This window comes from Larus michahellis, chromosome 9 (genome assembly GCF_964199755.1).
Source record: "Larus michahellis chromosome 9, bLarMic1.1, whole genome shotgun sequence".
NCBI classification, from domain to species: domain Eukaryota; kingdom Metazoa; phylum Chordata; class Aves; order Charadriiformes; family Laridae; genus Larus; species Larus michahellis.
This window is the reverse complement of record NC_133904.1, coordinates 30,064,129-30,088,734: the sequence shown is the minus strand read 5'-3', so window position 1 is coordinate 30,088,734 and position 24,606 is coordinate 30,064,129. Positions and strand designations below refer to the sequence as shown.

General features: G+C 39.6%; 1 protein-coding gene across 13 annotated transcripts in view; it reads right to left on the bottom strand.

Moving 5' to 3' along the window:
- The window catches only part of LOC141748218 (integrator complex subunit 6-like), a 67,882-nt gene that overhangs the window by 14,702 nt on the left and 28,574 nt on the right, over positions 1-24,606 (bottom strand). For 10 of the 13 annotated variants that reach the window (XR_012588949.1, XR_012588947.1, XR_012588948.1 and 7 more), the window contains 7 exons: positions 11,276-11,425; positions 10,465-10,554; positions 9,979-10,162; positions 9,006-9,134; positions 6,819-6,982; positions 5,553-5,705; positions 3,818-3,950 (listed from right to left, as the gene is read on the bottom strand). Coding sequence is in view for 10 of the 13 variants with exons in the window: in XM_074599889.1 (XP_074455990.1) it covers positions 3,818-3,950; positions 5,553-5,705; positions 6,819-6,982; positions 9,006-9,134; positions 9,979-10,162; positions 10,465-10,554; positions 11,276-11,425 (1,003 nt within the window). In the remaining 3 variants the exon portion in view is untranslated. Of the gene's footprint in view, positions 1-3,541; positions 3,623-3,817; positions 5,338-5,552; positions 5,706-6,818; positions 6,983-9,005; positions 9,135-9,978; positions 10,163-10,464; positions 10,555-11,275; positions 11,426-24,606 lie in introns of those variants that run through there. The other 3 variants (XM_074599895.1, XM_074599896.1, XM_074599898.1) reach the window with 3 other exon arrangements.

The window sequence follows — 24,606 nt, the reverse complement described above, 5'->3', positions numbered from 1 at the left end:
AATTGGAAACACGGAATGAAAAACCACTAGGAAAGGGCCACAACCTGCAACAATCGAAGATATCGAGTAAAACTACAGACAGACTAGTTAAAACTGCGTTGCAAAGTCTTTATCCACTTCAGATTAGTGTACAAAACAACCAAATTGTGACAAACTGGATACCAATACACATCCTTAACACCCAGTACCACGGAAGGGGGCTTGATGCACTTTCAGGTTCAGTGAATAGTTAAAAAAAAAAAAAAAAGAAAGTATGAGAGAATGGTCAACAGGTAATTTTAGTAGTTCAGCTGGAGCCTAATTACAGAAACAGTTCATGTGACAAGTCTAGTTGTAAGTGACAGCTTGCACCATGTAAACCAAAGTAAAAACTTGGTTTTTGTTTGTTTGTTTTTAAAAAAATCACCACTCACTTTACGTTCTACCTGAGCAAGTACAGCACCATTCCCTGCTGGCTCCTGTAATTCCCTGAGCTCTCTTAATGCCTCTGCACTAATAGATACACTCCTATGTTTGAAGCAATAGAGACTCATGATTTTATATTCACGGAAATATCCTTCCCTGCAAATAATCTAGCCAAAAATAAGGCACTACAACGTAAAATAGTATCCACCATTAAAAAAAGGTATTGCGACATTCTTTCCATTGACACAAAATGTTCAGCTCTCCCTCCCAGTGCCACAGCTTGCTACGTTCACATTTGTGAGAAAGACAGCCCTTGGTTTCCAAAATATAAAATCATGACGTGCAGGTTCTCTCAAGGAGCCTGTAAAATCATCAAAGGAAACTGTCCATGTTGCGGTCCTTCATGAGCAGTCATTTTCTAAATGCTCAGCCTTCTGCATAGTTAGACCCACAGAGAAAGGCTATTAACCATTTTCTCGTGGCATGTTCACCATGGCTGCTTCAATACCGCTTCTGCTGACATTCCCAATGTCCCAAATGATGATCCCAATGGATAAGCACTCCCATGGCTCAGCAGCGCCTGCCCTCCCTCTAACACAGCTAAAGATCAGCCAAGGAAACATCCTGGGCAAGGCAGGAGCATCCAGAGGTGTACCCCATCTTTGCTAAGCTCTAACCCCTCATTTCACCTGGCTGTACAATTGTTTTTAAATAAGAATATATGAAGTACAATAGCCTTGCTAGGATCAGTTAATGGCAACAATCCTTCAAGAGGAAATTTCCATAATCCGAGGGCAGTACATATTCAGCATCAGAGCACGTCAGCATCTATCTGTGAAATGTTCTGTCTTCAGAAGTCTGCCCCTCACTGAGCAAAAAAAAGACAAGAGGAGAATGCACCCCACCTCCCCAGTTCTCCGAGCAAACCACCACCTCAAGCTCATCGTGCTGCCTCTCTAGCCTTCCCCACGAGAGCAAAAAGGAGCTGCTCAGCTCAGCCCACATGGTCTGTCTTACCCCCACAGACGATCTAGAGACCAGAATTTATGTCAGACAACCCACAGTGCACGGGGCAGGCTAACACATGGACTGTGCGGCTTCACTGTTGTATGAAGTCTCATGAATTGGTTCCTTTCCTTATAAAGCTTCAGATTCTAAAAGCAGACCCACTAAGTTACAAGCTAGGAGAGGCTACAGCATTCCCAAATCCACTCTCGCAGAAACCAAGATGTAAATCACCAAATATACAGGATGTGGTACAATTTATCTCCTTCAGTCACAGACCACTACAACGTGTCTCAGTTTATTCAAGTATAATCTGTAAACCTCTTCATGCATGCCTATCTTACCTGTCTTTTAGGGCTGTCTCTTACATTATTTTCCAAGAACAAAATTGTAACTTCTCCTGCTCAAGAATGCAGAAGAAATACAAAAATGTAAAAAAAAAAAAATAAATTCTGAAGCATCTCTCTATCTATTTATAAGGCTGAACACACGCAAACCACTTGATAAGACAGTACAAATAATACAGTTGTAAAGTGGTTTTGGCTTTGTCTGAAAGTCACTAGAAGGAAGGGAAAGTGATTATCCACTGTACTATCCCAAGGGAAGTCCCAGTCCTCCAACAAAATATTCTACCAGTAGGGCAGAAGCCACTAGAACCTCACTGATGTGCCGATGTGGGTGGTAGGGGCTGAAAAGAGAAGGCTTCTCCTGGGCTTGGAAGTTCTCACATCCTTTTTAATCTGGGTGAGAGTAACGAAAGATTGGTTTTACACCCTCAAATCAGTCCTCTACTGCACCATCAGTAGCCACTATTGGTATGCACTGAGACACGGGGGGAGGGCTTAAAAACAGAAACAACCCCTACCTACCTACAGAGACAAACCCACAGTCAGTATTTTTTAAAACACCTACAAATAATTTAACAGGTATGCATCTTAGTAATTCTCTGTACTGCTACGCAGAAAAGGGGCCAGATCTGCTTTCGTGTTTTGTATGTATTCCACCGAACTTAATTCCACAAGGCCTTGGAGACCAAAAATAAACAAAGTCCTGGAACAAGATCTGAAGGTTACACTTTGTGTATGTGTTTGTGTTAACAAGACGGAATGCACAGTATTTGCATTCTAGAGAAAACATCCGCTTTAGAACTCAGGCAATGTGGAAGCTCTTCATTTCCCTTTAAACAGCCTTCAGAAATTTAAGATGTGGGATACCAGGTGAGTAAACTGTAGAATCGCACTACACATACTAAATAATGCCTTTCCCAAAAGAGTACTAAGAGCTTTACACCCCTGCAAAAAAGGCAGGGGGAAGACAAGAGCTGGCAGGGAAGACACAGCTGAACTACAAGTGTCAACATCAAACAGGGAAATTAATTTGGTGTCAGTGATGGCTTTTCAGCTAGTGGATCTGCTGCAGTAACTCAGTAGCCACAAACTCGCAGAAAGTCTAATTTAGTCTAGAAATATCCTATTTGCACACGTTAGGACAATTATTAGGCTACACGGATGACTATGTAAGATACTTCAAATTGTCAGCAAGCACAATTTTTTTTTTGTTGTTATGACCAGGATTATGAAAAAGCATTCCTGAACTGTGTTGTGGTTTTTTTCTACAAATGAACCGAAAAATCCTGTGTAAGAGTAAGAGTCAACGTTAATTCTCTTGATCTCCACTGCTATTCTGTATTACTAAACACACCTACCAAAAAAAAAAACACCCAAAAAAAAAACAGAACAAAAAAGCCTTGCAGCATCTGCAACTAAAAGGGTTAGTAACACCCAGGAAACTGTTCTCTCTGCCTTTACCTTTATGTCAGAAACCCAACAGCCACAATTATTATGGCAGTTATTCACACAGCACCTTTTCATACCGTCTTTCCTGTAGAAAGTAATTTCATTGTGGGAGTGAAAAAACCACTGGTCCTTTGGGCAGGGAAGAAGTGTAGGTTGTTTCACTGCTCTGTTCCTTCTTACTGCTCTAAACTGCATCAGGGAATTCCCTCTTCCCAGCACCCATAACAAACGCTGCATCTGATCTTCCAGTAAAAAATTAGCTGCTACGAGAGCAACTGCAAAACCTGGATACACCACACCCTAAATGAGGGAAAAGAATGGAGGTTGAAGCTTACTCCAGGTTAAGGAAGAGGCTACGTGTCTAGGAGGTGAACAGCATCAAACATGCACTGGAAGCAGGTAGCTCTCCTCCTCTGCTGGAGAGAAAAAAAGGGAGAGGGGGTATGAAAATCCTCTCCTCCCAAATTGTGTTAAAGAGTTTGCAACATTCTCTACTCTCTGATCTCCATTACTTTATAATGTCTCAAACTAAGGCAGAACACCAACCATTATTGTTTTTCTTTTACTCTGAAGTAGCTGCGTTGGCAGTCCAATGGACATGTATTACCTACCTAACAACGGAAGTAAAACAGGATAGTTGTAAGGCATCACAAAGAGGTTTACACAGGTTAAAGTAGTGCTTGCTTTTAAATACCCGAACGGGTGGCCAAGTTCGCTGTATTTTCCACTGCTACTCACAAACACCTGATGAAGAATAAGAGATATCACTGTATTAGAAGAATACGAGGAATATTAAGCATGGGGCATTTAAAATTTAAAATCAGTCTGAATCCAATTGCATTAAGACAGTAAATCATCAAGGGCAGCCAAGTTTGAGGTTGCACACATCAGGACGAGCATGCACTTACATTCCCCAGCCACACAAAACTGAGACATGCAACATTTAGTGTACCGCCAGTCAGTGTGGAAATGCTCTTCAGAGTATAACCTTTAGTGCTTTAGTAAAACTACTTTGAAATAATGCTCTGAAAAGTTTTTGCAATTATTTAAAATAGGTTAGGGAACATCTGCTGAGGGTATGTTAAAAAACAGCCTGTTTGAAATTAGTCTTCTGATTCATGAAACAGCATGACTAAGATTTACCACACTGATAAATGAAATCTTTTTAAGCATAGAAACTAAGCAAAACAAGCAAATATTCAAGAAACATCTTTTCGTTATGCCAAGCGCCAAAACATTCTTAACATTGACTTTTTAAGCGCGTATGTATATGGGGATATTAACCTTGGAAAGCAATACATGCAAACAACTACCTCAACAGGATAAAGGTGGTAGATATTCTTATTGGGACAGTCAAAATAACACACATCTAACCAAAAATAGTTTTCCTAAAAAAAAAAGTAAACCTTGCAGTAAAAAGAAAGTGTTTTTCCTCTATTTTTTTGGAGTGTAAGGAACAGGGTTTGTTACATGGTTTCTATGACAATGAGCCCATTTCTCTAAGGGTCTGATATGTAGCTAGGAGAAGAAAAGCAGTTTTTGAAAAACAAACGAGTAATTTTAATAACTTAGTCAAATAATGTACCTATTAAGCTTAAAGGACATTTTTGAAATTAGTTTATGAAAAAGTAACTTCAATTTTTCTTACGAATATGCATGTTATATTTTTAGTTAAGTTGTAATATTTATTAGGGAAACAGAAACATGAAAGAGACACCTCCAAACCCATCTTTCCAGCTAAAGCATCATACTAAGCAAAAACTCCTGATGTACCTATTAAGCTATTTTTTACAAGAACACCATTGAGAAGGGAATTACAAGCCCTATTTTATAGAGGAAGCAGAAACAAGTCACTTATCCAAAAATTACAAAAGGAGCATGTGACAAAGGATTTCAGCAGCAGAACTTCGACCTCTTCAAGGCCAATGCAGTCAACAAGATCAACAGCTTCCATTCAATTCCCATTAGCAATTTCAACCATCGAGTGGAAATTATTTGCAGCTGTTGATTAGGTAACATGATGGAAACTAGTGCTAGGTTTTCCTTGTAAGCAAATGGAAGCCTACAGAGAATTTCAATTTAGACGAAAATGGAACCTGCGGGACACATTCCTTAGCAAAATGAGATGGACCTAGAAACAGAATTAAATGAGATTACAAAGCCTGTAGAGGGAACACTCATTCTGACTCCTGATAATTCTATTAGAAAGGAGGTAACTGAAACCTTGACACGTTTCTTCTCAACAACTGTAGAGTCTGCAACCAGACCCCAATTCTCCAGACTTACAAATACTAAAGTACCTTACGATACCCATTACATTTCCAGAACCAAATAAAGGGCAAATACCTGCCAGCAGGTATGAGGAGACTTTCGTTCCAAGATGTACTGTGTTAAGGGTGAAGGCTCAAGCTCATACTTGTCAAAAGGAAGCTTGTCTATTACCATTGGCTCACAATCGACACAGGAGAACCTCACAACGGGGTGAGCTGTGCGCGGAGGCTAAAAGGATGGGAGAAAAAAATGTATCAATTGTCTGCTATTTACGGTAAACAAATCAGTTCTCTTAAAAAGGTTCATACACATGTATTTTACCATCCTATAGGCTTAAACTCCCAGTTTCTACATTTTCCTTCAAGAGAGAAAAAGATACAGGCTCACACAATAGAATACAGATTAATTAATTCTCTAACTTAAAACAGAGATAGACACACACGTACATACACTCTTCCCACCAAGAGAAAAACATAGTTAATATTCAACTATTTATCTTGCTATTTAAAATCCTCCATGCCAACCAACCTATAATATCACAGATAGGTTTAAAAAAAAAAAAAAACAAAAAACACAACTTTAACTCTGCTTCTCAGCTTGATGTTCACAGCATTACAGATGTGAAACTGTGCTCACTTCACCAAGGATATCTCAAGATACTCCCTGCTAAGTCTGATTTTCTTCCTCTCGAATCCTGGGGGGCGGGGGGGGAAACAGTACCTTGAGCACTTGCAAAGTACAGAAACAGAACATGCCTAACAAGAGGGAGATGTTTCGAAAGGCTAATAAGATATGCCAAATGTATTATCATTTCAGCAAGAAAAGAAGGAATGAGTGCTGGTTTCCCCTCATTTTCTGAAAGGGGTAACTCTTCCGTTTCAGTTTTAATTCTTCCTGCTAATGAAAGAAGAGTCCATACATGAAGTAATACTAAGCAGAGACAACACGGTTCATCTATCAAAACCAAATACTCCTTTTTCCATATAAATGCATTTTATAAAGCTTCAATTAAAATTTAATAGGTTCACTATGATTTGTGGTATGTGAAATAATTTGTAGTTTAATTTTATAATCTTTAAAAAAAAAAATTTACCAAATTAAGTAACTATATACATGGAAGTAAACATTCCAGATGGAAAAAAACATCACTGCATAGAGTATCTACATTAGATTATACCATTCTGTGTTAAAAATAGTTTTAACTACCCTTTTAAAGCAAAGTCAGATCACATTAGTAGACAAAGAAAGTAGAAAGAAAAAACCTAAACAACTACTTTATTATTCATTTTCGGTCTGTTTCATTAGTTGTAGAATCCTTTTTTCAGTTCTTATTTTACTTACCAGTGTTGGTGAATTCTGATCAGGCCAAAAAGATTCTGGGATTGGCCAATGCCCAACAGGAACACCAGTTTTAGGGTTAGGCCGTACATAAATGAGCTTATGACAACTATGCCACGGTTGAGAAGCAAATGAATTGATGGGCCTGGATGAATCAACAAGTCCATCTAAAATTTAAACAAAGCAAAATAACAACAAAAAAGAAAATAAAAAGCTACATGCACGCATATGTCTCCCAGCAGAATTTCTGTATTAGCAACGAGTAAGGTGTTTCATTACAACTGTTTCAAAGACATACAGATCTTTACATCAGCAGTTGAAAAGAACCTACACGTCAAAATGTAAAACAGCAGCATCTGAGAAACAATGCTAACATTTGCCCACATCTACCCTTCCACCCCTGTGGCATAGATTAATTAGTGCAGCAAGGCAGACTCACATATTATGGAAAATGCTATTTGCTGAAGGTTAGTACTTTGCCATAGATCTGATAGGCAACAGCAAGTCTGTAATTTTCAGTTCTGCTGCACCTGCAAAGACTGACAATTTGCATTTACAGTCTTTCTACATGGGATGCAAAACTCTCTGACTGATGCTGCCACTAGTGGAAACCAGAAGTGAAGAAAAGTTTTACGGAAAAGTCAGATGCATCGTGAAGGAGCAGCTTTTGTCACCTTTTCAATTAGTAAGAATTCACAGATCAATTAAATCCCACTCTACTGGAAAGAATGGTGTTTTCTGCCAGTCCACTGCAGCATACAAGCACAGACTGCCCTTCACACTGAGGGCAAAGAAGTTTGTAGCAGTGCAGAATGTCAGCAGTAGTCTTCAAAGCCTGCTCTTCAAAGCAAATGGCACAGCAGAGACCACCCATTTAAAGAATCTTCTTCACTGTACAGATATTGTACATAACTCATTTTCCCTGCTTTAGATAGCTGGCCAATAACACTATGCAAAACACCTTTCAGATTCGTATCAGTTTGGTTTCTCTGCGTTATATACACAGTGATTTTTCTAGCATTCCTAAATCCCCCCAAATTTCTCTCTAGTTTAGAACTTTCTCTATTCAGGTAAAGAGGGAAAGTGCAATTTTTGTACAATTATATCCACAGTGCATCACAATTTAAGCATGACAAAAATAAAAAGCAACCCAACAACAAATTTCACCAGGCTTTTTGCGACATGGGAGAACATGTGGGCCAACAGAGACAGGAATTTGCTGAGGTGCTGTCCTGCACAACATTATAGGAAATCCTTCCAATAAAATAGCATTTAAGTAAGCAAAAGGAGAAAAAATATATACAGCAAGAAAAAGGTGATTCAAAAAATGAAAGCAGGAATAAAGCTGGCTATCCTAGGATGGTCGGGGGATCCTAAAAGCTATTATGTTCCTGACATTCCAGGAACATCCACATTTCCTAAACATGAGCTGGTCAGCTCTCTATCCTTCTTTGCAGCCATGAATTTCTGCAAATCTGAAAAACTGCTCCACATTAAGAGTTCATTTTCCTCTTCCCTGTTAAGTCCTTTACTTGCAGCTAGCAAAATAATTTCTCATTCTTTGTACACAATTCTTCACTTGCAGCTAAGAACGTTCAATTGAAACTTACCATGTTGTGACCAATTAGCACAATGAAAGTGTACAGAAAATGAAAACACTGAGATTACTTTAGAGATGTTTAAGTGTTTAAATGCACTAGTCCTGGATTTAATTATTTTAAACCCAAGTTTTGACAACACTGTAATTCAAACTTTACTACTTCCTGCAAACATTCAATTCCCTCAACCCTCAAAAACGAGGTGAGAAAGAGCGAGAGGAGAGCCAGCAAGCAGGTAGATCGTCTATACAAACATGTGCAAACACATGGCACCATTTAACTTATCAAGGATCAAACTAACACTTGTAAAAATATCACAAAGACTAAACATAAATAAACATAAAACTACTCAAAAGCTAAGAACAGCACATCCATCATGATTTGGGGTATTTAAAGAGACACCAGAGCTCCACTACTGAAGCATATAAGCTTTATAGCTTAATCGCTTTTTTAGAATGTATTAGGCATTTAATGTATCCTGTACACTACAGTGAAAAGCTGGTAGGAAGGACACCAAAGGCACTCAAGTACATTTGCATGCATACAAAACATTTCTTCTTGAACATTAGGGGGAAAGACACAGTTACAATACCTTCTCCAATAGGAGCTGGATCCGGTCCTGACTTTTCAAAGTTAATAACAACTCCACTTTGGACTTTTTGAACTAGAGATTCTAAACATTGATTCAACATTCTTTGTGTCCGAACGCAGTAAGAACGACCTATGCAAGACAGAAATTACACAGGGAAAATACAAAAGCAAGTTTTGAGTCATCTTAATTAAGGAAAATGTTTTATTACATAAGTCACACTGCCAAGGCTTTCAGTTTTATCCAAAATAATAGCAACAAACTGTACAAGCTTATGTAAAAGGCAAGATACTTTTCAAATGCAATACAACCAAGGGAAAAAAACCCCAACCTGCTGAGCTTTTACTCATTAGTAAAAAAGACCATTAAGGCTAAATCAGGCTGGGCCAAGGCCAAGTTTATAAACAGTCTTAGGAACGCCTGATTTCACCAAGTCTATGTAATCTACCTGCTTTTGTCTACCTAAACCTTGCCAACTCCTATGCACTCTCAAACTTCCCCCTCCCACGCAACATTTTTTTTTCAAGCACCAATTCAAAAAAATTCTGATGAACACCTCAAGGAACAGGCTCCAGAATTAGTTCTTTTAAGATTAAATTTAGCTTATTAACCCTGCAGCATAACTAACATCTCAATAATACCTGTCCTACTCAACTCAACATTTAAATAACAAATTTCATAACTGAGCAAAGCCAAAATCTGGAAGGACAATCTAAGAAGTTTTCCAATCCCTCCTACTAGTGCATTAAGAAAATTCTCTCACATCTAGAAGATCTGAGATGGGTATATAGTTTTATTGTAAAGTTCTCTTGTGCTAATGGAAACCAAGCTCAGAAAACACTACACAGGTTCACATGGACACAGAGTAATTCAGATTACTCTGTGATAACTGCAAGAGGTGAAGTTGAAAAAAAGGAAATTAAATACTTTAAGGCAAATATTAAGTGTGAACCAAAACAAAGTAACATCTGGTTACCTCCTGTAACTTCACACATCTGTGTGATCGCAGATTCATCGGTAGGCACACTCCCAAGCTGCTCTGGTTCAGCAGATGCAGCTCCTGGCAAACGCAGCACTAGAGCAAACAGCCTTTGATCCCAACGAAATGGTTCTTTGGTTAGTTCACTTCCAGGCAAAGGAGAATTCAAAGGAAGATGAAGCTGGTAAAGAAAGATTTAAGAATATTTTCAAGTACTTGACAAACCAATACCCAAATTTATTCATTATTCTTTAAAGAAACCCATTTCTCTATCCACTAACTTATCTGAAGTTACACTCTAGAAACCCATGTGAACTATGAATTTAGGGGCTGGGCAATGACAGCATAGCTAGTTCCTAGTATCTATTGTAAAACATGCTGATGAAGCAGAAGTACTTTTAGCAGTAAAAAACAATTAGTAATAATCTCAGTATAGCGCCAGCCTGCAAGATCATAACTTGAAAGAATTTAATGCAAGTTTACCTCCTCTTGAACTCCTGCCGTATTTGTCAGTTTGTTTCCGTCTGTGATGGTAATCAAAATAGATGGCTCCAGAAAGAATGGATTCCTTCCCTAGAGACAAAAGTGCAAGAATGCTAAGAGTAACCTTAACACTCAGGCATAGGCTTATATTCCTGTCATTATAAAATAAACGGTAAGATAAGCAATCTTTCAAAATAATCCTGTAATTTTCTTTCAATAGGTGTGGAGCCATACAGAACTACGCAAGATGTGCTGCTCTGTGCACTCACACACATCCCCTGAAGATTTTTAGAATTATTAGTCTTTTCCTCCAGTAACAGTAAAAAACCACTCTAGCCCACAAAAGCAGCATATAAATTGGTAGAGAGACAGAGAACTCAGAATTTCATTATGAGGGTGGGGCAAAAACGAGAGCACTTTTAACCACAGTCTTCAGATGTGACACTGGAGAAGTCGGGACATTCACTACAGACAACATGAAACCGCAAAGCAGATTCGCTGCCATCCAGTGTACATACTCCCAAACAGCAATCGTGGGTCTACAGTCGCAGTCATTTATACTACTGCTTTCTTTTTAGTTCAGTAAGGAAAAAAGTGCTAGTATATTCCAGGATATGTACAATAGATGTAATAAGAAAAAAGAAGGAAAAACAAAGTTCACAGTTCCAAGTTTTAACACAGTTATACAACATTTAAAAAAAAAAAAGTAAAACACAAAACCAAACCTGAACCACCAAAATCTCTCCCCCACTATAATTTCAAAAAACAGAGAAAAATATAAAAGACCAAAGACTATATATAGATTTGTTACCTGTCCATAGTTGTCTATTCCAGACACTAATCTATTGAGATTTAACAAGTCAAACGATGATCTGAGTGCCTGACCAAGCGTTGTTAGTCCTGAAGCCTGAAGATTTTTCAGTTCATTCATAAAAGTTGCATGGTTTTCCTTCCATCCAGCCTATTAAACAAACCAAAAAAGCTTATTAGTTATTTTAGCAACAGACTGCAATCAACTGCAAATTGTCATTTATCTCCCTTCCCATCAAAAATTAGATTATATTCCTGATTAATGCACAGGCTGCATTATTTACATGCTACACACATCTAATCCACGTACGCACAATTTGATGTGAAACATACCGTCAAGCCGACAATGGGAGACTCACAACATACATGCACTGTCAAGCATTCGAAAAAATTTGCAAATACACATCTCTGACCGTCAAAACTGCTGGAGAGGCCGTGCAATTAATAGAAGTATTTCGATTATGCATGTGAATATTTTATTAGAAGACACTGTCAAATTTTGAAATCGGAAACACAGTAATAGCAATGATAAAACGAAGATACATGCAGTGTGATATTGCTGCTTCTTTGACACATACACATCCCCCTTTCATTCTTCCCTCTATAAATCGAGGTTGGAAGGAAAGAAAGGATGTGTTTGCAACATGTACTGATGCAGGAGTCAGAAATCTAACAGTGACAGTTAAAAAGAAGAAAGATAAAGAAGCAATAGTAACAGTGACTGCCATTCTTGCTCCTTTCCCACAAACTCCCCAAGTAGGAAGCAAGCAAGCATATCAATTTAGTAGGAGTATTTAAAAAAAAAATCATAATCAGCTATTTTTAAATATTACATGACTCTTGCTCAACTATTCCATTTTTCTTGTACTTCCTCCCAGCCCAACCTGTCAGGCTCAGTTCATGCCTTTTAACGAACTATCAAGCACCCTCTGTCGCTTCTGCGTTACAAACCCCCCTGTTTGTTCTGCATTACAAACTTTTCTCCTTCCTTGGTATTTCAACTGCCAGCCCTCTAACGACACCCTTCTGCCCTTAATTCTCAATGTGAAACTTTCTATGGAGTACCTGCAAACACTCTGTGTAACACAGAACCAAACTACTGTTTAGGGTGTCAGCATCACAGCTTGAAATTTCGGAGGTGATGAAAAAAGCCGTTCTTGCTGACAAAGCCTGCAGGACATTCCAAGGAACAGCAAAAAGCGATGAGGATGGATCAGTCCTGCCAAGCACTCTGGATCCTACAGTAAATGCAGGGCTAACACTCCTCACAGCAGTTGTGATTCGTGTGCCCTTCTCCTAAAAAGTGGTATGCTGCAGAGTTCGGAAGCTGTTCTGGAAAACACTAGCTCACAGGGAATTGACGCAGGATTTAAGCTGCCTCAATTAAAACAAGCAAAGCTTGAAAACTCCAGATATTCACACAAATATCAGCCTTGCTCTCACATCTTACTCTCCAAACCATTCTTGCAGTAAGCAAGCAGTTATTCACGGACGCTTCCTGACATCTGGCACCAGAGACGTTCCCGTGCTCCACACGGAATCCCAGTTACGCAGACATGGAGAGAATCATTTCAGACAGTTTGACTTTTCCTGGGACAACCTCTGGCTAGGTTCTCTCCTCCCCAGTGTGCTGGGCTCGGCAGCAATCACCTGCTGACTGTGCCATGCTGTGCAAGAACCTGAAAGGCCAGGATTTTCCTGTCCTTTTATAACAGGTATATCCTGCTGCCAATCTCTAGTACACACTGCGGGCTGTGGAGATGGCCACAGGATCGACAAATTTAGAGTCATAAATGACTACAAGAATGGAGCAGAAAGGAAGGACATGAAATGATCAATGTCCGGGCTGAGTTCTCCGGCCTAAGCTACAAGGGCTTCTTTGCAGAATAAGGAATTAAGCATAAGGAGACAACAAAAACAGTTTTTGGTCAAGTTTAGCTCCCTGAACCAGTTCTTCAAGCTTTACATTAATTAGCTCAAGGGAGACAGAGAGAAAATCCTGCAACGGGGCAACGAAAAAAGAGACTTTCAGCAGGCCTGGCCCAGCTTTATGACCAAATTGCACTTGAAGCCGAAAGGAGCAGCGTAGTTGGATCAGTTGGGTAATCCTCAATAAAACACCATCCGCACCCGAACAAAACACAGCATCTCATCAGCTGAGCCCCCAACTCCCCATGTGCCGCCAGCCCAAGGCAAGGCTAAAGTACAAACACAGGGTCATTGCTTTGGAGTAAGAGCAACTTAGTTAATGATCTTTTTCTTTCCAGAGTAAAAGTACACCAAATCCCAACAAGATGATCTGTTTTATCCTAAAAAAGTTTGCTTTAAAACAATTTAAAGTGAACAATTACAAAAATGTTTTTGTATGAATTCTGTGAACCCTTAGATGTAGGCGATGCTTCGTTCTGTCCGGTACAAACACCTATCCAATACTCCAGCTTCTTGGGAACAGCCGGGCTGCAGCTCGAAAAGTGTTTTCTGCCGTTTGAGTTACTTTGTTGCAAGAAGCACATGGGGGCGAATAAAACATTCACAAAGGAAACACTATTCCCAGCCTAACTCTTGATTTCAACTCCAATGAATTTAAGAGTATTTCTTCGTAAAATAAACAGTAACAATCTTCCCTGATATTCAGAGATTCTGCTGTTTTCCTTGTCTGAAAACATGTGCCTGGCTTCCAGCTCCTACGGCGTTCGCTCCAGCGCGGTCTGCTGCCTGCAAAATACGCTGCCTCCTTTTTTATTTTCCCCGTGCACAACCAAGGAAGTTGAAGAACTTCTCAATTCAGTGAACAGGGCAGCAAATGCAAGATTTCCTAATTCCATACCCAGTTTTAAACAAAAGTCCAATGAGTTAGCGTACTACACTCTCTCGCTTACGCCCAAACAAGCTTTTTGGATCAAAACCAGCAAAATTAACGACAAGAAGTTCTACTTCTGTAAAATGTTTTTTCAAGAAATACTCTAACCGATGTATATAATTCGACATGTATTTCAGGGACAGAAAATAAAGCCCCAAAGAACTCTGTATATTCTCTTCTCCATATATATGGTATGATCACTCTTAGAGCAGAATAAAGAGTCAAGTACGTAATACAGAGCATATGCATAATGAGTTCGACAAAGCACTTTGAAATGATTAAATAATAATCCTTCCTAAATTCAAAATACTGCCACTAATGCTGCTTAGAAAAAAAAGCACTGCTTTTATGTAGCACTACTTCTATTTGCCAGTAGAAGCACTAACAAACAAAACACCCCACCAACCAAAACAACCACCAAAACCCCACAACCTTATAGGACCAAACACAAACATATTCTACAAGAGCAATGTATCCTCTACAGGCCAGTAATTACGAAGACAGAACTAAAGATTAATTATTTTAGTTGTTTATGAACCAACTCTAACATTGTGAGTAATTTCTCATCATCTTCCATATTACATTCCTACTTAGTCACTTTTATGCCCAGAATTTATTAATAGCAATCTGAGCAGCCTTTGTCTTGCCACTATGTTACCAGCTTCTCCTGTGATAATTTATAGGAAGAAATAATTTTAGCCTGTACACACATACCAGGAGACTTTCAAAGATAGCTGGGAAGAAAACAAGTACTATAAGTAAAAAAATCTCATCCTGCTTGCTTATGCCAAGGCCAGGCAAAAATGCAGTGTCATTTAGGCTTCTGTGTTGACAACAGCAAGCTTTGGATGCCATCCTACGAAACCCTGAGACTTGGAAGCTGCACACCACCTTCCAGCTCCTGGCGTCGGCCTTTGTGAGCAAATCATACTGAAAAAAAACCAGCATACTTAAAAAATAACATTTTTTTCCGGTGAGTTAGTTTTCAGACAAATCCATGCCCTGCTCTATTTCACCATACAGCTATAGAAGCATTTCAGCTGCTTCAAGAAGCAGATAAGGTCAAAATTGCTTTTTTCAGCAGCGGACAGGCCCAGATTATCTAGAATTCAGACAAATGTCATGGTGAAAAACCTAGTGAAGAAGAGAAGGTTTTATTTACCCCAACCAGGACTAACTGAACATCAGAGTTGAGCAGCAAAAGAAAGTCTCATTCAGAATCAGTAGCTAAAAAATACCTTCAAGACATTGGAGAAACAACAGAAGTAGATTTCCATTGCAAGAGGCAGGAAAGAACGTCTAATAAAATGCTTTGCCGGGGTGGGGAGAGGTGGAAGAAGCTGCTACCTTCATCACACCAAAGAGAGTGATATCAAAGTACGTACAAGTAAAACATGACCAAGTTTTGACTATATATTGTAATCTCAGCTACACTAACTAGCTAACTGTCATATTTACTGGTTTTATTGTAGTTTGGTTAGTTGTTCAGTTTTTAGTTCTTTTAAACAACATTTTTGGGCAGCATGGTTGTTTCCAATATTTCTTAGAACAGTTTGGTCAGCCTACACAGGCAGACCCAGAGGCTGGGCATTAGAGCACAAGAATTCCCGGTCCAAAGCAGGCTCTCCCGATTCCACCAGCTCCATGAAATCCAGGGAGCCGGTGCTTTTGAAGCTGCAAGTCTTCATCCTTAGTGTTTCTACAGGCAATGCCAAAAGACAGAACTGCAGAGCTTATTGTTCACTGGATTGCTTTCAGGTTTGATTCAAAAATTGTAACATTACTAAAAATAATCTTCCAAGTAAGAAGAGAATTTGCAATCTAGCATGCCAATCACAACAGTTTGTGTTACAGTAAGTACTCAATATTTATTTAAACATACAGATTTTTAGAGTTCTGCTAACATTTCCCGAGAAAGAATTGGATTTTAAATATTACAACTTGTATAAAGTATTAAAGTTTCTCAATAATTCAAGCTATTATTAAATGGACCCATCTTAGGAAAACCAAGACTAGTTCAGGATAACACGCCTGTGGCATGCCAGGTTGTCAGTGACATCCATTTGGAAAAAATAAGGGAAAGAAAAAAAAATCCAGCTGTTGAAATCTGAAACCACTCCTGCCATGGAATTTCCAAGCACTGTGTGAAGACTGTGAAATCAACAGAGCATTTCGCCTTCCAAATCATCACAATGGTTAACTTTTAAGTTACCTTTCTGTTCACGAGTAACTGCACACACCATCACCACTCAAACCTGCTCCGCCTGTGCGAGAATCAAGCAGATGTTTTTTTTTCCTAGGAAACTGAAGTATTCTTTTGGATCCCCTATCATGTCAGAGGCTGCTTCTCAAATGCCAAAATATCTTCACTTCCTTGTCATCCCCTGAACACAGCCGCAGCATTGCTCCGTGGGCTCTGCAGCAGGGAATACTCTACGCAACCTAGAGCTCTCCTGCCCCAGCTTCAGCTACTCTGCAGTAGGAATTCTAGCAAACACAAAGAGTATCTCGGTCAACCCGGTTTCGCTGTGACAAAACCCAGCAAAGGGGGAGAGGAGGAGAGGTCCTGGTGCCTTCCTTCGCCATGAAGGTCTGGGTTATGCTGCTTGTTGGTACAAAACAGTCAATGCCCACATGGTTTTTATTTGATGTTCAGAGATTTACTAGTTAGAAATAGTAGTAGAAGAAAGGTAATGACTATGCTATAAACATTGTATACCATTTTATTTAACATTTAAAAGTCCTAAAATAAGTCAACATCACACAACCTACAAATTTCATCGTCACGAACGTTTGCCTGCACTGTGCAAATGGGGCAGAAGGAACAGCTCTAAGAGACACAGACCTTGACTCCCCTCCAAATGCTCATGAATGCCATGTTTGAGGCAACAGAGCTCTCGGGTTCCATCTATACCTTGGCTGCAGAATAACCCTTCTCTCATTTCAGTACCTGCGCTCTCTAGTTCCGTTTATGCAACACGCCAGTCCTGTCACCACACCCTATCAAACAGCCCTTAGTAAAGAAACTCACAAGATCAATTATTTTTTGTTCTTGGCACAGGACAGCATCACAACAGCCACCTCTCAGATAGAAGATTAGCATACCTCCAGCACAGAACGATACTGGCACGCGGGCCTGAAATCAGCTTATCATCATCAGGGCAGTGCGGAACATGAGGAGCCAGCCTGGATCCAAGCTGTACTGTCCTGGATTTGAGGACTCGGGAGTGCTGGTGGAGGTACAGCAGCAGATCCCACTGGTCTGATGCAAAGCTTGTGGGAAGAGGAGGAAGGTTTGATGGGACCAAGCCAGCTGTGTGCAATTGCTATCACCCTGTTAAGCTCTCAAGCACACATTAAATCATTTCTATTACTAGTCTTATTCCCCTCTCTTCCAGTCTCCCCTTGCCTTAGGTAAGGGTTTGAAACACAGACAGCCACTACCGCTATCCTTTGCTGTAACAAAGTAAGATTCTAGGGCAAGGGTGGATGAAAAGACAAATATGTCTTGGTTAGCAAGCCAGAGGAGCCTATCTTTAGCTTTTCACATGGAAATCTGGTTTTGCAAAGCGGAACAGGGAACAGTTTCACGATAAAGCTTAGATATGACCCTACCACAGGCACAAGAGAAACAAGCCCTGGTCCCTCAAGCAGGTATACGCTGCTGCTTGCTATGAGACCAGCCTAACAAAAAACCACCTTTTCAGTTCTCTTTTGAGGGGTATTTTAATGGATAGTAAATTCACAGGTTTAAACTACTTCCTCAATAAGCCCACAAAGCATTCAAGTACAGTGACGATTCTACAACAGCATCTGTCTCTTGGTCCTTTTACGTTAAAGCTAGTGAGCAACAGGCTGGCGATTCAAGGTTAAAGCATTGCAAATAGGAAGCAAATTGTTTCTTCCTGTCAAGTTATTTCTGCTGATTTTGTAGGACACACAAACTGAAACCAAGTAGTCAAGTGCTTCTTGAAATCCAGAGTGGACTTTTTAAAAATTTATTTTAAAAACAAAACAAAACACTTGCTCGAGTCCCAATCAAATAAAAAAAGTCACAGAAGTTTAATATAGGTAAAACATCTCCAAGAGAATGGAGAAGAATAAACTGCTTTAATGCACCTTTAGAAAAAAACATACCCTTAGAAAAACAGACACAGGAATAGACGATTCCTTTAATCCCACACATTTTGACACCAGAAAGCTGTCACTTCGCTTGTCCTCCATCTCCATCCATTTCCAGGCACCACAATTCTTCCCTTTTCTGCAGCTCTGGAACAGACTATGTACTTTTGATAGCAAACAAAGTCTCTCCTCCCCTCACCCTAATTATTTTTTCCTACACACCTGGAGACAGCTTTAGTGCAAGGACAAACACATCACAGACTACGTTTAGGCCAGCAAGCACAAAGAAGGCAGCTGTTTCTAATGAGATGACAGCCACACTGCTGCATTTCAGGGGTTTTACTTCAGAATAGCTGTCCTGTAGGATAGTCTCGTGGACACTCAGTGGCTGGGATGCATCTTCCCGTTTTATCTCATCCAAAAGCAATCCAGTTCTTACACTTCAAGACAGGTCTGCACTGTGACCTGAGGTGCACAGAAGATCCCCTTAACTGCACATTTCTAAGCTCAACTCTCCTGTAGGTGCACCAAGAGACATTTATAAATAGACTGGACCAGCTTGTTTTCTAAAGAATATATTAGTGAATGTGAACAAGATCAGTACTGCATTCTAGTGCAATATATAGCTGTCATTGACAGGCAATTACACAGGGGGAAAAAAGGTATTTCTCCACGGTATCTCAAAAAAATAAATTTAAAAAAATCACACACCTCAGGAAACAAGCTCAGTCAAACCTCAACATGTGGTTCACTGTCCTTTCAAGAGGACTTCAATGTTTAACAAGATACAGAAATGTTTCTCCATCAAGAAGAATTCAAGATGTTTATGTAAGAACAACTCAAATTAATCTTTAAGCATAGTATTGATGGAAAACACTAGTAGAGAGGCTCTTAAGCTCCAGTTATAAAATGAGTACTGGGGCTGTCTGTTAATATCGGCATTTATATAGAGAAGTAGTACCTTCACCTGTTAGAAATGTCAGAGATGCTCAAAGCTGAAACTATGCTTGGAATCGAGTGATAATCATAATCAATGCCAAGCAAAAAAAAAAAGCCTACCCTACCTTTTTATTTATTACCTGCTGCTCCTGCTTTAATCGTCTCTGGATTTAGCTTTTTGGTCAAGAATATTTCATGTGTTTTGACAGCCACACTTTATGCTGTACAAGGATGAAAGGACTACACATGAAGAAAGGAAAGGATGAATACCGAAGAAATCATGGTATCACCCTGTTTGAAAAAACAGCCTTATTTAAATAAAAGAACATTATCCAGTTAAAAAAAAACCCCAATACAGTATTTCTGAGAAGCACTCGACAAGCTAGGATATTTCAGTACAGAGTTGAACCAGAACAAGCTACATTTCAGACAACAGCTAAACGGAGAGGGAACACAGATGTAATCATACAATTTGCAGCTCTAGTACAGTAAGCAAAACAAGAGGCTACGTGCCTCTGTTCAGCAGCATAGCAGTCATTTTAGAAATACCATTATAGGTGCATCTAAAAAAAACACTATAGAGAGGGCAACAGTAGAAACATGGAGGTTTCAATCAAAAATCTGCATTTACCCAGGGCACCCCCTTGCTCTTCCAGGCGATCAAACATGCTTTCAATGCCAGCCCACCCCCAGGTCTGTCCTCCTGACCCCTTCCTACTCCCAGCATGGCTGGAAAAGTCACAAGGAATAAAGGCAATAACGAAGAGATTACAGAGTCTGTGCTATCAGCACAAGGGATTCTTCTTGGCACATTTTTGGGAATAGAGTGGTAGAGAATTACTGATGATCCTTTAGCTTTACAGCTAACAGCTACAGACAACGCAGCATGATCCACACTCATTTTGAGAACTGCCACGTTCCTCCCCCCTCTTTCCAAAAGCACATCACAGAACTCGCCCAGCACACCAAAATGCTGCATATCTATCGCAAGTTTACTTTGAATCTCAGAGGTAACAAATCTAGAGGGGGTCATCTAATAATGAATTTCCCCAATTCACATCTGAAATGCTATCTAAGGCACCGCTGGGAAAAAGAAAGATAGACTTTCAATCATAATTAAATTCTTGCACTCACTGAAGGAAAACAAACTGAGAAACCTCAACTAACTAGTCTGGCAAATAATGTCAACTTCACCTTCAAGGCTGATACAGCAAAAACATACACTGGTGGAATTGGTAGCATTGTTCTGGTCAGTTTTTTATTTTAGAGGAGAGTAAGTTACAGCCTTCCTCTGGAGTCGCGCCATTCAGAAGTTAACTCTCTCAGCTTCAAGCTCTTTGGATCAACCGGAGGCACTCGCAGCCTTGCAGCACCCTGTGCACTCCTCCACGTGCCGACCCCGCCGAGGACATGGCTGGCCCCAGAGCAAGCCCAGGGACACACCACCTCCCCGGCCTGCGAGCACCAGGGGCGCCTGGCAGCAGCTGAAGGCACCTAGTGTTCTGCCTCAACAGATGCAGATTTTCCCACAAAGCAGAGTTTAACTTCCCCCCCTCCAATAAGAACCTACTAGCTCTACTGCTAACATGCTATGAAGACCAATACTAATGCATTATTCTCACTTATAAGCAGAGCATAGCAACACCAGCTTAACCACACTGTACATCTTTGTTTTCAGCCAAATTAGTCGTTCAACAACATCCATCTTATGAAGATTTGCATTTTTTTAAATACTATTTTACACTTTTAAGAGTTTAAAAGCACTCCTGAAAACACAGCCAAATCAACAATCATCTTCATATTTAAAAAGCAAAATTAAGGAGTTCTGAAGTGTTGATTTTATAGCCTAGAATAACATTTAACACATCTAGTGCTGCTTTTCCTGGAGACTTTGCATAGGAGCCGATGCAAAGAAACACAGTAACTCGGTAAAATGTGAGATTGGCCCTTTAGTTAGAAAATAATAAGGGGGGCGGGGGGGGGGGAGCTATTTAAAAGCAAACAAGGCTCTGGTTTACTTATCAGTTAATAAGTAGGTCGAGTTTCAGAGATACTTGTAAATGCCAGATCTTACACCAAAAGAAATTTTGTCTTTCAAGTACTCTGCAGAGCAAATATACAGATCAATACAAGTGTCTATGGGCAACCACAGATTCTGATCTGTACAATAATCGAGTCTCATTACAAGAATGTACTTTTTCCATGGTGCCTTACTAGAACCTCAACCCTAGAACATGCTGCTTACAGCTGAAATTGATAACTACACAACTATTTTCTGACTATTCTAAAATTAGCACGAAAAACGCAAAGCAAAAGATTCCTTTAATACCTGCTATACTTTTTTCGGGGGGTAGAAGCACAATACATACTAGTGGTACACTGTAAGAGTTAAAGTTTAAGAAGGAAGAAAAAATTCCTAGAGTCTAAATCTATGAGAGTGAACTACTTAAATAACGACCTGCATTTAAAAATGCTAAGAGCAGTAACTCCTCTTTCCATTTCCAGGGCCCTTGGATTCGTACTGCTCCCCCCTCCAAAAGCACTGATCTCCAGCAGACAAGTCACACGGAACAGAAACCACTTTTTCCCATTTGATTCCAACTGTCTGAAAGATGAAAACACTGTAGCAGACAGCACCAAGTTTTGTCTTTTCTTGTTCACAATAAGCTCAGAACATCATTCTTGCACCACTGCTGCAAATCACAGATCTTTCTGGCAAGCTTTTTTGAAAAATATGCAAGGTTGAACATTGTAGAAGCATCTGCAACATTAATTACTTTTCTCCGCTGTTACAGTGTGAGACAATCAGCATTTAACACCATATTAGTTTTTCAGGAAGTTTTAAAAGAATAAATGCCCGTTTTCAAGACATCACAGAAGTATTTTGTGCATGTTTTTAGCTACATCACAAAGTCAGGTTACAAGGCCTAATCCGCCTTCTGTAAATACCAACAAAAAAGAAATCTTTAAAAAAAACCCCATGTGTGAAACTCAAATACTAACAGCACAAAAGGGGAGGAGGCAGCCAATAAAGATTACACGTGGCAGGAACCACCAACTTCACAAAGCACCTTCCTTCTTACAGAACATCTCACTACAGAAATACAACTAGGGAGATTCAACTCAACCATTTGATTCCACATTTTAAGCTTCTATTTTTAAAATAAAAGCGACCTTTGCACTGAGGATGAGTTAAGCCTCTTAGTGCAAACATATCTACTTTTGTCTAGTTTATCCTGTAGTCTTAAGGGCTTACATCTTTGAATGTGTCTAAGATCAAATAAAGAACCAAATAAAAAGATGAAAAAAATAAATCGCTACAGTGGCTATGAACAACAGATGTTGGTTTCCATTCAAGGCCTCTGGCATCTCATCAATAGTACGAAGCAGTAACACACTTCAGATGAAAAAGCAAGCTTTTTAGTTTGCAGATTCCTGTAGAAACAGAACCAGTTAAAATATTTTCATTAAGAATTAACCTAGCAACACAGGCTCTCCCTTCCTGTGAAGACAGGTAGCAGGTGAAAGCACAAGTTCAAGTATTTAACTAACTTCAAAAACTAATGATAAAAGTGACAGCCAAGCAGAGTTCGGTCCATCACACCTATCAAGGAGAAGTTAATTTCTGAACTGCGTTTCCATTTAAAATCAATTCCTTTCAAAAACTTAAACGCTTTCTTCTTGCATGAACTTGATTTTTTTACAAGAGACCTCCATTTCAGAATGCACCAAACTATTTCTTTAGAAGAATGAATCACTCCGTTTATTACTGTTTTGAGTCTTGTTTCTCCTCGTCACACCAGTTCCTGCAAAAGGACGTTCACTACAGCTCACAAACAAAAGGCAGAGAGCAAGCAGCAATCACTCAGGACAGGGAGAAAGACGACTAGCATGCTTATGCATGTTTAAAAGCATTTTAACGTGCTTTACACTACCTAATATGTTATCTCTCAAGAAAGGGAATATGCTTTTTAAAGGATGCTCTCTATTGGAACAAGCTAAAAAGAGCTACAATACTTCATTGTGTGCTTGCTACAGGGATGCCAACGCTTAAGTTTTTAGTAAAATAGATTTAGATTTTGAGAGACATGCACTACAGTATATAAAATACAAACCTACCACTTGCACCAACAAAAAAAACTTTTGACTGATTTTGGCCTTACTTCTTCAATTACAAAACAGGTATTTAATTAAAAAAAATAGGACCATTTTGTATGCATGCACACAGTGTACACATCCTTCAGTCAAAGACTTAAGTAATAAGGCAGTTAAATAGAAAGGAGCAGGTAAAAATTGTTTGGTGGAGGATTCTCAAACAGCATTAAGTGGATTTTGTTTTGTCCTCAAAAAGAACAAGACAATCAGGATTTGCACGAGTGGTCCTTAAAACAATTAAGTGACTTCTGTTTCTTTTCTTAAATTCATTGTTTTTAACAGAGTAAGAGCAATTGTTGGCTTTAAGCTCCCATTTATGCTGAAAGTCAGCCCTCCAAGAATACACAAATTCCATGACAAAACCCAAACCAAGCACAGTGGAAGATGTATGGCAAGACTGGAGGAGAGGTGTGCTTAGTACTTCACAGGCAATGGAAGATGTTAGCGTTCAGAAATAAAAATATTGCTGTAACTGACTCACAACGTGTGTGGTGGTAGAACAGGAATGGCTATCTCTCCCTGCTAAACAAATATAGAACATATTCTCCTGAATTAGTTACCAAGCACAGACACTGTGCATCCTACCTACATTTCATCCAGTTCTTCAGTACTATATTCTGCATGGGGTTTTTTTTCCCCCTCCTTCCAATAACGCTTGGCTAGTAGGTTCATTAAGTTTGTACATTATTTACAGCATATCTGGCAAGAAAGATAGGCCTCTCCCATTTACCTCAAGCTTTCTTGCCCTTTTGCAGCTCCCCGCTATCAGCCTCCCCCCTGCCCCTGCAGCTGCTATCTGCCTCGCACCAAACAATTCTGCCCGCGTGCCTCACGACCAACTTGTAACCTCCAACTGTATTTCCAGCCGCTCACACATCCTTTTCCACAGCGCAGGTCAGACCACCAAGTACTTGCATTTGCCAAAAGCCAGACCTTTAACATATAAAACTGACGGTTTTCAGTGTCTCAAGGTTCCTCTAAAAGCTTAACCAAGTTAAGATTATTCTGTGGATTTGCTAGAGGTTAGCTTATGAGGTATTCCTCTGGTTTTCTTCCTTGACAGAAGTTAAAACACACACAAATGCATTTCCTATCACCTCAGGCAGCTTTCCTGAAGCCTTCTGCCTCAAACCCAACAGGTTTCACAGCTGGGTTTCTCCTTCTCCCTGCAGCTCAGGTCAGGAGCTCTGATTTCATTTCTTCCAGAAACGGACACATAGATCCAACATCTCTGGTTTGCAGCACAGCCTATTAAT